General features: G+C 34.0%; 1 protein-coding gene across 1 annotated transcript; it reads left to right on the top strand.

The window, feature by feature from the left end:
* Positions 1-5,502: 5,502 nt before the first annotated feature.
* LOC105972132 (cytosolic sulfotransferase 15) lies at positions 5,503-6,665 on the top strand. The gene has a single exon (XM_012997074.2). The coding sequence runs from the start codon at positions 5,560-5,562 to the stop codon at positions 6,526-6,528; it is 969 nt and encodes a 322-aa protein (XP_012852528.2). The 5' UTR covers positions 5,503-5,559; the 3' UTR covers positions 6,529-6,665.
* Positions 6,666-13,245: the final 6,580 nt, after the last annotated feature.

Below are 13,245 nucleotides of genomic sequence, written 5' to 3'. Positions count from 1 at the left end.
TAACTCGCATCGTCAAAACGGCGTTTCCCAAGAGGCGCTCCAATTAATTCTCGTCAAACACTCCCTGCAAGTAAGAACTCGCCACTGGTTGATGTCCCAAGCCCCTCCCTCTATATTGTCATGGCCTCAACTCCTAAAACTTTTCATGAAAGTTTACAACTCACTAGAGATGGATGAAAGACTACGACGGGAGAATCACAATTTCGTCCAAGATCAAGGAAAAGCACTATTCGAGGCATGGAAGAGATTCAAGACCCTTTTGAGGCAATGTCCAACTCACTGAGTGGAACAATGGTGGCAAATCCACATCTTCTACCAAGGAATTAACGAGAATGTGAGTACAGTCTTAGATGCACCAACCAGAGGTAACTTTATGAGTCAATCTATACCTGATGCCTTTATTTTGTTGGATCAGATTGCGCAGAACAAGATTGCTAAATCAAGCGAAAGGACAATAAGTGGAGCCAAGAAGTTTCCTGGGATTTTGGAACTAGATGCAATTACGGCCCTTCAAGCTCAAGTGACCCAAAATTCTCAACAGAATCAGCTCTTTATGCAACACATCAAAGCAAACCCACCACAGCAAGTTCAAGCCGTGGATTCTCCATGCTGCGAAATTTGCCGGGGCCATCACTACACACTCCAATGTCACCAAGAGGTGGAATCGCTCAACTACGTCGACAATGCACCTTGCCAATTTAAAAATCGAGGGTGGATATCACAAGGGCAGTATGGAGGCAATAATATTTTTGCGAGACGGCTCTAGGGTTTGGTATTTGTCGCTATCTATGTTTTGGTGGCGTCGATAGTTTTGACAGGGCGATGCTAGAATTTGGTATTGGTTGCAGCCCTTCTATTACGATTTAGTCGCGCGGTACAAGATAATTTATTCTTTTGTAGTTGATTTCGACAATTCGTAGTTGGTTTCGGTGATTTTGTAATTGATTCGCTATTTTTGTACTAGATTTTGATAATATTGTAGTTGGTTTCGATAATTTTGTAGTTGGTTTTGATGAATTTGTTGTTTTTATAAGGTAAATTTTAGTGGATTACGATAAATTGTACCTTGTAGTTTGTTGCTAAAAATTTTAGTTGGATTGAGGTGTTTTTATAGATTTTTTTGTTATAAATTGTAGTCGTGTTATAAGTTTGTAGTTGATTATTGAAATTCGTAGTCGATTACAATTTAGTAATTGTAGTTGATTATCGTAATTTGTAGTTATTTACGATATGGTAAATCTGCCAGGAAAAGAAAGACGAATTTATTTAAAAAACAATTATTAAAAACTAATTTATTACAAAATAAATTTGTTAAAAAAAATAAGATTAAAGAAAAAAAGGTAAGAAAAAAAAAAGAAAAAAAAAAGTGGAAAATAGAATGATGCATAGGTAGTGGAAGAGGGGTGGGAAATGAGAATAATGTAAGGGTGCAATGGAGTGGAGTTATAAGAAAGGGGTAATATGCTAGAGGTCCCTAGTTGGAAACATAATTAGATGTGGAATACAATCTTAATATTTTTTTATGAACTAAATCATTTTTAGAAAAATAAATATGAGTCACATCCTCAATTTTTCTTTTATCCCTAATTTACCCTTAAGCTAAATCCATAAATTCTACGGTCACGTTTCTCTCAGATTTATTTTTCTTTTTTCTTCTCTCTCTCGCAATCTCGCTCTCTTTGTGTCTCTCAATCTCGCTCTCTCTCTCTCTCTCTCTGTCTATTTTTCTCTCTCTCTCCCAATCTTTATCTCTCTATTTTTCAATATCGCTATTTCTCTGTCTCTTTCGTTCTCCACCACTCCAATCCACTATTGAGGGGGGCGGTGGTTATGACGGTGGAGACGGCGGCAATAAGCGGATGGTTGTAGAGGCAAGGAGACGACGGCTATGGTGGTGTAAGGTCAGATCTATGGTGGAAGGCGCGGCGACAGTGTTGGGCATGGCGTGATGGCGGCGCTCAGTGATGGTGGTGGTGGTGGTGGTGGATGGTGGTGGTGGTGGTGGATGGTGTCTATGGGTCTGGCGGCTAGGGTTTGTAGGAGGAGTTAGGGTTTCAAGATGTCTTAGGGTTTCAAGATATCTATGGGTGACTACGGACTTGGTTTCCTATGGGTTTCTGTAAATGTCTACGACCGTAAAAATAAAAATAAAAAATCATAATTTGCAATTTATGTAGAAAAGAAGGGGAAAAAATAGATTTTTATATAATGATAAAATACAAAGAAAAAAAACGTATTCCACGTAAAAATTAAAAAAAAATGCTATATGCAAACTTTAAAATGTTAAATAATACCATAGTTCATCATAGTATATTTATAATTTGGTGTAATTTCGAATTTGTGAGTGGATGGGCATTTTTTAAATGAATTTAATAAAGGATGTGAAGCAAATTTTAGTTAGACTTGTCATTTAGTTCTAATAAGGTTTGTTACCAGGGACTTATATCTTAAGACCCCTATAAGAAATTAGGCAGTTCTATGAAATGTAATAACAAAGTTGATCTAATTATGTTAAATAATTATCGAGGGGTGCTCGCTAATAGACCCTAATTTAATTAATAATATATAGTAGAGGAAGTCATACAAATAAAAGAAGGGCAAATGGCAAAGAGGGATATGAGAAGGGACTTAAATGCACATTGCTCAACACAAAAAACAGTCTTTCAAATCAACTCATTCCATGTATTTTGTCTAAAATACCCACCATAATTTATTTTTTATCAATTCCATCCATTATGCTCTAACTTCCTCAATATTACACATTAACCCCGAATTTAAACAAATATATTACATTCCCCCATTTTAATAATTTTTTGAAATAATATTTTTTTAGTAAATAATTTTTTTTCTGAATTTTTTTCCGGCTAGATTCCGGCGTTGACCGGGCTCTTCTCCGGTGTTGACTTTTTTTTTGAAAACTTCTTTTTTCCTGTGTTGATTTTTTTTTTTAATTTTTTTTTTCTTAAAAAGATTATTTTAACTAATTTTATTGTCTTGGCTGCTAAATACTGTCTCAGATAGTAATATTACTGTTTGGGACAGTAATATTATGAATATTACTTTCCCGAACAATAATATTACTAATATTACTGTCCTAAACAGTAATATTACAGCATGAGACAGTATATTTACGGTCGGAGAAAGTAATATTACGGTCGAAGACGTACACCAAAATTGCATGCCATGACGATTAAACTAATTAATACAGTAAAATTACTGTCTCAAACAGTAAAATTACTATTGGAGACAGTAAATTAGCAGCTCAGACAGTAATATTAATTAAAATATTTTTTTTAAGAAAAAATAAATTTTCAAAAATAAAAAAAAAAAAAAAAAAAAAAAAAAAAGGTCAATTGACAGTTAAATTATTGTCTCCGACAATTATATTACTGTTGGAGACAATAATTTAGCAGCGAAGACAGTAATATTAATTAAAATAATTTTTTTTAGAAAAAAAGAGGTCAATTAATAGTTAAATTACTGTCTCCGACAGTTAAATTACTGTTGGACACAGTAATTTAGCAGCCAAGACAATAGTATTAATAAAAATATTTTCTTTAAGAAAAATAGAAAAAAAAGTCAACGCCGGAGACCCGACGGTCAAAGGCGGTTGACCTACCGGCAAAAAAAAAGTTTCAAAAAAAGGATGGTGGGTCAGAATTGGTTAATTGATGAAATTGGGCTAAATTGGAGTGTAAATCATGAAATTAGAGTTGAATTGGGTTTCAAGGAATCGAGGGTAATTTTGGTATATATAAAAGGATTTTCCTTATTTGCAAATAAGTTTAAATGAGCTGGAAATATTTGGAAGACAAAAAAATAGATGTCATTTTTCTAATTAAGTGCCCTTGTTATGAAATAAGTAGTGAATCAAAATTAAAAATTGTCACGGGTAGTACGGTCAAATACTCAAAAATTCATAATTAACACCCTCCTAAATAATAAACATTTCAATAAAACCCTTACATAATAATTAATACAAACAGTCACATTTTATTCCAAAACAATATATTACAACTAGTTCTCCTTATGAAATAATATTATTTCAATTACCCCGAGGTTAAAATTTGCAAAATATTCCGTCAAAATTCATGCCGTAAAGGGGACAGTGTAGGAGGACAATAAATATTACGTGAGGTTCTTTTTTTCTTTTTTTAATTTAACCTTAGTTCAAGAGTTTCTCGTAATTAATTATTATTTTATTTCCTAAAAGTTTTAATTTTAGGTAACTGTGGAAGAAAAGTTTATATATATGATCATCTATAATTTTAGGTAACTGTGGAAGAAAAGTTTATATATATGATCATCTATACATTCTCATAAATTGTATGGATGATATTTGGTAACTGGTAATGCCAAATAAATAAGGCATCTTAGCTTTATGTTAATTGATGCCCTAGCTAGCTCATTTGATTCTACTTTAGCTATATGTATTAGGCTTTCCAAACCTAAATTGGTAGCATCGGCCCCCTACCAATTATGCCCAACTTATTTCGATAGGTCAGCTTGTCATAATTAGATATAATTACATGTCATGGTTTCGATCATCCCACGTCTTCTCGAAAGGTAGAATTTAAATAGATTATGAATGTCAAACCGAATAAACGACTCATCCCTATGTGTTCAATCAAGAGCGGAACCAGGATGAAAATGCAGAGGGGGCAAAAACCCGAAAAAAAATTTAAGTTAACAAGACATTGCAAAAATAAGTTTATATATTGATATGTTTTAATTAAAATGTTATATATGTTATAATTTTATCGTATTTTAAGAGCATGACAAAAAAAATTAGAGTTATTAATAAAAAAAAAATTCAAAAATAAGTAAATATTCATAAATTATTTATATATATATATATATATATATATATATATATATATATATATATATATATATATATATATATATGTATATATGAGAGAAGAAACAAAAAAATTAAGGATTAAGATACATACTTGCAAAAACTTTAGTAGGCCAAAAGTAATATTAAAAAAATACAGTGCCAAAATACCTAAAATAATATTTTTTTTTTATTGTTTGGAGGTCAACAGCCCCCCGCCCCCTACCCCCAGTCCGTTGTAAGTTCCGTCTATGTGTACAATTAAAAAAAAAAAAAAAAAAAAACTGCAAAAACCATGATATTTCTTTTAGCTTGATTGAATTTGCAGATTCTACGTATGATATATTTTTTAGAAGTGCCTAAGAAATTAGGCATATTTATAAATACCAACAACGTGCAATACACGGTTCCTTCGATCCTACACCCGGTGATAAACACCGGGATGGGTCTTCTGCTGCCAAGTGTTCCTTTTTTTATTTTTCTAAAACCCCTAAAGGTAAACCCTAGCGGGGAATCTATTATAAAATACAAAAAAGAGACACGTGGCAGCAGAAGACCGGGTGTAGGGTCGAACAAATCTGCAATACACGGTGTAAATTAAAAAAAAAAAAAAAAAAAAACTCCACTCCAAAAATTGTACTATAAAAGAATGCACTAGTGTGTAAGTTGTTTCTTGAAAATTAACACAAAAGACTATATATAAACATCTTTATAATTAAATGGAGATAAAAGAAGGCACGAAAGATGAGTTCTTCAACGAGTTGCTTCAAAAACTTGAGCAAATGGCAAACTGGGATGGTCGTAAGCTCGTTAAATACCAAGGTTTTTGGTTTCCATTGAATTATCTCCGACCACTATTATCTGCTCAAAATCACTTCAAAGCAAACGATTCCGACATAATATTGTCAACACTTCCTAAATCAGGAACCACATGGTTGAAAGCTCTCGTTTTTTCCATAGCCAATCGCAGTGTTTATCCCAATATTGATCAAAGCCCTTTACTCACTTCTAATCCTCACAAACTTGTGCCTTTCATCGAGTTTGATCTTTATTGGAATGAAGAAAATCCCGATCTCACACACATTCCTAGTCCGAGAATTTTCTCCGCCCACATTCCTCTAAATGCCCTACCTAATTGCATCCTCGAATCATCTGAATGTAAAATTATCTATATCTGCAGGAACCCTTTGGATCAGTTCATCTCACACTACTATTTCGTACTTCAAAATTTCGTAAGTAAGGATGCGGCCCCACTTGAGTTAGACGAAGCTTTCGACATGTTTTGCCAGGGGGTTCCGGGCCCAGTTTTGGAGCATATGCTTGCATACTGGAATGCCCATTTGGAGAATCCTCGTAAAGTGTTGTTTCTAAAGTATGAAGATTTGAAAGATAATATTGGTTTCAATGTAAAGAAGATTGCTGAGTTTCTAGGGTTTCCATTTTCGTTGGAGGAAGAAGAACAAGGCTTGATTGATGAAATATCTAGGGTTTGCAGCTTTGGAAATTTGAAGAATTTGGAGGTGAACAAGAATGGATATGTTATGGATGGTTTACTGAAAAATAGTTCCTACTTTAGAAAAGGAGAAGTTGGAGACTGGACCAATTATCTGACTCCTGCCATGGCTGAACGCATGAAAAAACTCATGGAGATTAAGTTCCAGGGCTCTGGTTTAATGTTCAACATCTAAAGAGGCAAACATCTAAATATGACCTTTTATTTCAACATCTAAAGAAACAAACATCTAAAAAGCATAGTTGTTATTGCTGTTGAATATGAGTTTTTATTTCATTTATGTTACGCTTCAATGATATTTTGTTGGTGCTTTGATCTGTCTCTCCTTATTATCATGCATGGAAGGAAAATAACTTTACTTATCAATAAATTACTTATGTTATAAAATTTCATGATTTGATTGACATGGAGTTAATTTTCGTGTCCTATATGGTTAGAAAGATCTTGAAGTATAGTTTCCACAAAAAAAAATGGTTTACAAAATGAATGTCCAAGGAAGAATTTATGCTCAGTTTTCTAGAGTCTGCGCCAGTGGCACATATTGTCATACATAGTAAATATGAACTTGTGATTTTATTAGTTGTTGTTTGTTATATAATTGATTTTAGTTTTTTGAATTTGTGATCATTATTGTTTTTCTATTTTTTTCGGTTAGATGATTTATGTTCTATTTAATGATTATATTGTAGTGAATGTTCACTTGTACTTTGAAAGTGGAGTTCATGAATTTTGGCAGCAACAACTTTAACGAGGAAGCAACAATGACTCAACTGATGCAGTTTTCATCATCAAATTTTTTGATATAATCACATATTACTACAGTCATATAGTCTCATATCCATATTTTCTGATATAGTCTCATATTCCTATAATCAGATATAGTCTCATATGTAGTCATACTCATACATAGCCATATGTATTGATATATATTATATAGAAGATCTACATTTTTTTTTTCTCGAATTTATAGTGATGTTGATGATTGTTTTAGTTGAAGAATTTATAAATTTATTTTCTGAATCTGTATTGTGGACTACAAATTGACTTCTAATATACTATTTTAAATTCAAAATGTGAAATACGGTAATATAAAGATAGGATTATTAGTGAGAACCCCCTAATACATTAGGATATATTAGGATGGATCCACCTCCTTTTATAATATTAGAGAAACCCCCTTCATTGTTTAATTTTAATTAATACTCCCTCCGTTTCATAATATTTGTCGCTTTGGAGAATTTGTTTTGTTCCATATTATCTGTCAATTTAAATTTCCAACACTTCATTAATTACTTAATTTACAGTTTTTACCCTTATTAACTCTCTCCAATACTCTTTTTTCAACTAATTTGTCTCTCTTATTAATTATAAGACAAGGTCATTTTAGTCTAAAAGCATACATTTATCTAAAATAAAGACACATTCAATAAAATTCTTAATCTTTGTGCAAAGCTAAAAAACGACAATTAAAATGGAACGGAGGGAATATTTACATAATTATTAGGTGTTTTACCTATATTACCCCTGGTTGTCAGATTTTATAATAATTAACCCTAGCCACATATTTTATACCAGCCACCATTCTCTCATCGACACTCATCTCTCCACCACTTCTCTTCTTTCTAGACATGGGAATTCGATAATGGGGGTGGAGGCGACGTCTAAAGGGAGGACGAAGGCGGCGCCACATCTCGACAACGACAAGGGAGTCGCTCTCAAAATCTATGGCGCCGTGAAGAAAGAACAATAGCCGCTATGGAGTCGATTCTCGCTTAGTTCTCAAACCCGTTGGACAGTCTCATATTCTTGTAAATCTCTAATTATTTTTGAGTTTGCAGTAAATCTGAACTTCAATGGTGATTAACATTTATTTTGATTAAAAAAAAACATAAATTTTGTGGTGTTCGTACTTTGATGTTTTTCACTATTGAATTTGTGATTTTCGTAGGTGGTTTTGTGGTGTTTCTGTAGGTGAAATAGTGAAATCAATCTTGGAGACGTGATTTATGAAGAATTGTACCATGTTGTGGTTGTTTTTTTGTAGTTTCAATACCTTTGTAGTTGTTTTCGATAATTTTGTAGTTGTTTTCAAAACTTTGTAGTTGATTTCAAGAATTTTATAGTTGATTTTGATTTTTTGTAGTCGATTTTGTTAATTTGTAGTTGTTATTTTTGGTACACCTGCTATTGAAAACAAATATTTATTGTAGTTGCTTTACAGTTTTTTATAGTTGAATCGGAAAAACATGAAGAAAAAAAATAGATGTTTTTAGTAATTTTGCAGTTTGGGTAAACTTGTGGTTGAACACCATAATTTTGTAGTTGTTTACGATAATTTTTGTAGTCGGTTATGGAAAAATATGAAACAAAAAAATTGAAAAAATTGAATTGTTGTTGATATAGGAAATATTATATTTGATTTCGCAAATATTATAGTTGATTTCGTAAATGTTGTAGTTCATTTCGGAAATTTTGTAGTTAATTCTAGAAAAAAAAAATTGATTTATTTTTATTTATTTATTATTATTTTTTTAACTTTTTTTATATATTTTTTTAATCCTTTTTAAGTAAATAAATGAAAAATAAAATAAAAAAGAAGGGTGAATGGGTAGTGAATAGAGGGAGGGTCAATTTGGAAATAAAGGAAGGGATGAGTCTATTACTAATAAGTGAAAATGGGCTAGACTCATCTTTATTGAAAAAAATGCTAGACTTGATTATAGTCAAATATATTCAAATGAAACATATTATACTTATCGAGAAAAAAGTGATACGAACCCCGTAGAACTCGTTACGAGACCCAATACCCTACGCGGAAGCAAGATCGAAAACACCCAAAAACAAAGATTCAAGTTTGGCGGAAGCACGGAACAATGACCCCATAGCTATAAAGAGCTAGAAACCATTATTATCAAGGTGGAATATTGACCCCGTGGTTATAAAGAACCAGAAACCAATATTATGTCGCTAAGAAAGTTACAAGAATCCACTTGTAAAATCCCGAAATTTGCTGTAGAACAGCGAAGGAGAATTGATCTCTCAATATACTCAAATATGCATTAAAATTCGTCTCTGAAAATAAGCCAAATTGGCAACCTATTTATAAGGTCTAAAAAGACTCCTTTTTCACAAGGAAAAGGACTCCTACCTAAACTATAATAAGGAAATAAATAAATAAGCAAATCCTAACCATAAAAGACTCTAAAATAATAAAAACATAATAAAACCTAAATTAAAAACGTGAATAAGTAAACTAAATAACTTGATCTTCAAGTCGGCTTCTCGATCACCCTTCTAATCTCGCGACATTGGGCTGTGCACGTGCATGCAATTAAAGCTCAATTTCGACACTGTTCCACTTCGAATATCTCTTCGCTCAAAACATGAAAGTTGTAGATCTTTCAGTTAGCTTTCCGAATCATTTTGAATCATCTCAATCGGACTTCGGATGCGAGAGTTATAACCCGAATGGTAAACCCTGCCAGAATAGGCGAGAATCTCGGATGCATGGAATTCGACTTGTCCAACGACTTCTTCTCTTTCTTTTCTTCCAATTCCAAACCATAGACTCTTCAAAGGCCTGATTCAAGCCTTTACTCTTCAACTTCAACACGAACAGCTCCATTAATCTCACTCGCTTTCTCTTCTTCCAATTCTTTGTCTTGGAGCTTGTGCGGATCGTATCATTCTCCCCCTCTTTAAAAGGATTCGTCCTCGAATCCGGACAAATATCACAAGGTGTATAACCAAGATAGATCTCTCTGTTTGGTAGCGAACTTACACATCTCTGCACCACATCGCCAAACACACTATCTAGCATCCATTGAAGTGGATATGAACACGAGTATTTTGTGGCTTGAAGTTCCAATGCGTTCAACCTCTGTATAGATAATGATTGAAGCATCTCTCTAGGCACCGCCATCTCATCAACATTCACACTGAGAGTCTGCACTTTGGCCAGCTCGGCATTAACCTCGATGCATGGCTGGATCATATCATTCTCCACCTCTTCAAAAGGATTCGTCCTCGAATCCGAACCTTCTTTTTCTTCAAGTGGTGGGGCGGGTTTGCTATTTCCTTCCCCCTTGGACTCGAGATCTGAACTCTCATTAACCTCTTCATCAACGATTGGATCAGCAATTTCCAAATTCGCTTGACTGTTCTCATACTCAAAACCTTCACGAGTATCTTCTTTTTCAAGTGGCGATAACGAATCACCCTCTCTCTTCAATTCCTCAACTAGCGCATTATCACTTTCCAAATCGGTTCTTTCTTTATTCTCATATAGATGATCGAACGTGGCCTCTCTTGGTATTGATTCACTATCTCGGTTTGATGAACAGCTCCACCATGATTTTCGACTCGGTGATCTCCTTTCTTCTAACTTATTAACTTGTCTCAAGCTTTGTATCTTCAATTCCCTATAATAATGGGGAACAAACCTCTTTCTCATAACTGCCTTCATGGACTCCCAATCTTCAATTGGTTGTTCACCACAGCGCCGCCTAGTTAAGACATATTGGTCCCACCAACTAATTGCATAGTCAATGAATGCTTCGACGGCGAGCTTCACCTTCTTCTTTTCGGAATAATAATGACAATCGAATACGAGCTCAAGCTTTCTTTCCCATTGAATGTACGCATCAGGATCACTCTTGCCTTGGAAAGATGGTATTGTCAACTTGAGTGAGCTGAAGTTTTGATCTACGCCATCTCTTTCTCGAACAAAATATCCTCGGCCCGATCTATCCATTCCAGAACCTCGTCCCATACTCTCCCTCCTTGATTTTGTAGCGTTCACACCAAAATGTCCATCACGATCTACCTCTTTATCAGGATAATGTATAACTGGTTGGTGAACATCACGTCGTACGTATGGCCCTCGAACATGTTGATCTTTGCGTAGTTCCTTTAGTTGGGTAATAATTCCTTCCATCCGATCTTGGAGTTCTTGGAAGCGTTTATCCATTGGCGACATCCTACGCTGCTCAATTCTTTCTCCGTAATAACCGGTCTTCTCGGACATGATCAAAGCAATATATTTTTTTTTTTTTTTGAGACACTAACAAACTCTAACTTAGATTCTAAGAAGCTTCAACAAAAATAAATTTCGAATTTTTTTTTTTTTTTTTTTTTTTTGACAAAGACTCAAGACAAAACCTAACTTAGACTCTAAGAAGCTTCAAACAAAATTAAATTTCGAATTTTTTTTTTTTTTTTGACACGAACAAACCCTAATTTGGCTGAAAAGAAATCTAAACAAAAAATAAAAATTCGATTTTTTTTTGTATTTTTTTGACAAAGACTCTAAATAACACAACTCAAGAAAAGATGAGATATACTAGAAGACACAACAAAAAAAATAAAGATAGGTGAAACCTGTTTTGGATGTTGGCTCTGGTTACCAACTGATACGAAACGAAAAACAAAACGAAGACACGAAAGAAAGGACTGACTCAACAATTAAGATAAAGGATAGGCGAAACCTGTTTTGGATGTTGGCTCTGGTACCAACTGATACGAACCCCGTAGAACTCGTTACGAGACCCAATACCCTACGCGGAAGCAAGATCGAAAACACCCAAAAACAAAGATTCAAGTTTGGCGGAAGCACGGAACAATGACCCCATAGCTATAAAGAGCTAGAAACCATTATTATCAAGGTGGAATATTGACCCCGTGGTTATAAAGAACCAGAAACCAATATTATGTCGCTAAGAAAGTTACAAGAATCCACTTGTAAAATCCCGAAATTTGCTGTAGAACAGCGAAGGAGAATTGATCTCTCAATATACTCAAATATGCATTAAAATTCGTCTCTGAAAATAAGCCAAATTGGCAACCTATTTATAAGGTCTAAAAAGACTCCTTTTTCACAAGGAAAAGGACTCCTACCTAAACTATAATAAGGAAATAAATAAATAAGCAAATCCTAACCATAAAAGACTCTAAAATAATAAAAACATAATAAAACCTAAATTAAAAACGTGAATAAGTAAACTAAATAACTTGATCTTCAAGTCGGCTTCTCGATCACCCTTCTAATCTCGCGACATTGGGCTGTGCACGTGCATGCAATTAAAGCTCAATTTCGACACTGTTCCACTTCGAATATCTCTTCGCTCAAAACATGAAAGTTGTAGATCTTTCAGTTAGCTTTCCGAATCATTTTGAATCATCTCAATCGGACTTCGGATGCGAGAGTTATAACCCGAATGGTAAACCCTGCCAGAATAGGCGAGAATCTCGGATGCATGGAATTCGACTTGTCCAACGACTTCTTCTCTTTCTTTTCTTCCAATTCCAAACCATAGACTCTTCAAAGGCCTGATTCAAGCCTTTACTCTTCAACTTCAACACGAACAGCTCCATTAATCTCACTCGCTTTCTCTTCTTCCAATTCTTTGTCTTGGAGCTTGTGCGGATCGTATCATTCTCCCCCTCTTTAAAAGGATTCGTCCTCGAATCCGGACAAATATCACAAGGTGTATAACCAAGATAGATCTCTCTGTTTGGTAGCGAACTTACACATCTCTGCACCACATCGCCAAACACACTATCTAGCATCCATTGAAGTGGATATGAACACGAGTATTTTGTGGCTTGAAGTTCCAATGCGTTCAACCTCTGTATAGATAATGATTGAAGCATCTCTCTAGGCACCGCCATCTCATCAACATTCACACTGAGAGTCTGCACTTTGGCCAGCTCGGCATTAACCTCGATGCATGGCTGGATCATATCAAAAAGTTAAAAAAATAAACATATTTTTTAATTAAAAAAGTATTGAAAAAAAAGTAATAAATAAATAAAATGCGAAAATGCTAAATGCAATCTGAAATTGATAAATGGTAAAAGGTGCTAAATGCAATTTGAAAATGCTAAATGTTGT

The sequence above is a fragment of the Erythranthe guttata genome, chromosome 5, assembly GCF_056151865.1.
Source record: "Erythranthe guttata isolate IM_541 chromosome 5, IM_541, whole genome shotgun sequence".
Taxonomy (NCBI): domain Eukaryota; kingdom Viridiplantae; phylum Streptophyta; class Magnoliopsida; order Lamiales; family Phrymaceae; genus Erythranthe; species Erythranthe guttata.
The sequence above is the reverse complement of the archived record's forward strand: the minus strand, read 5'-3'. Positions and strand labels throughout refer to the sequence as shown.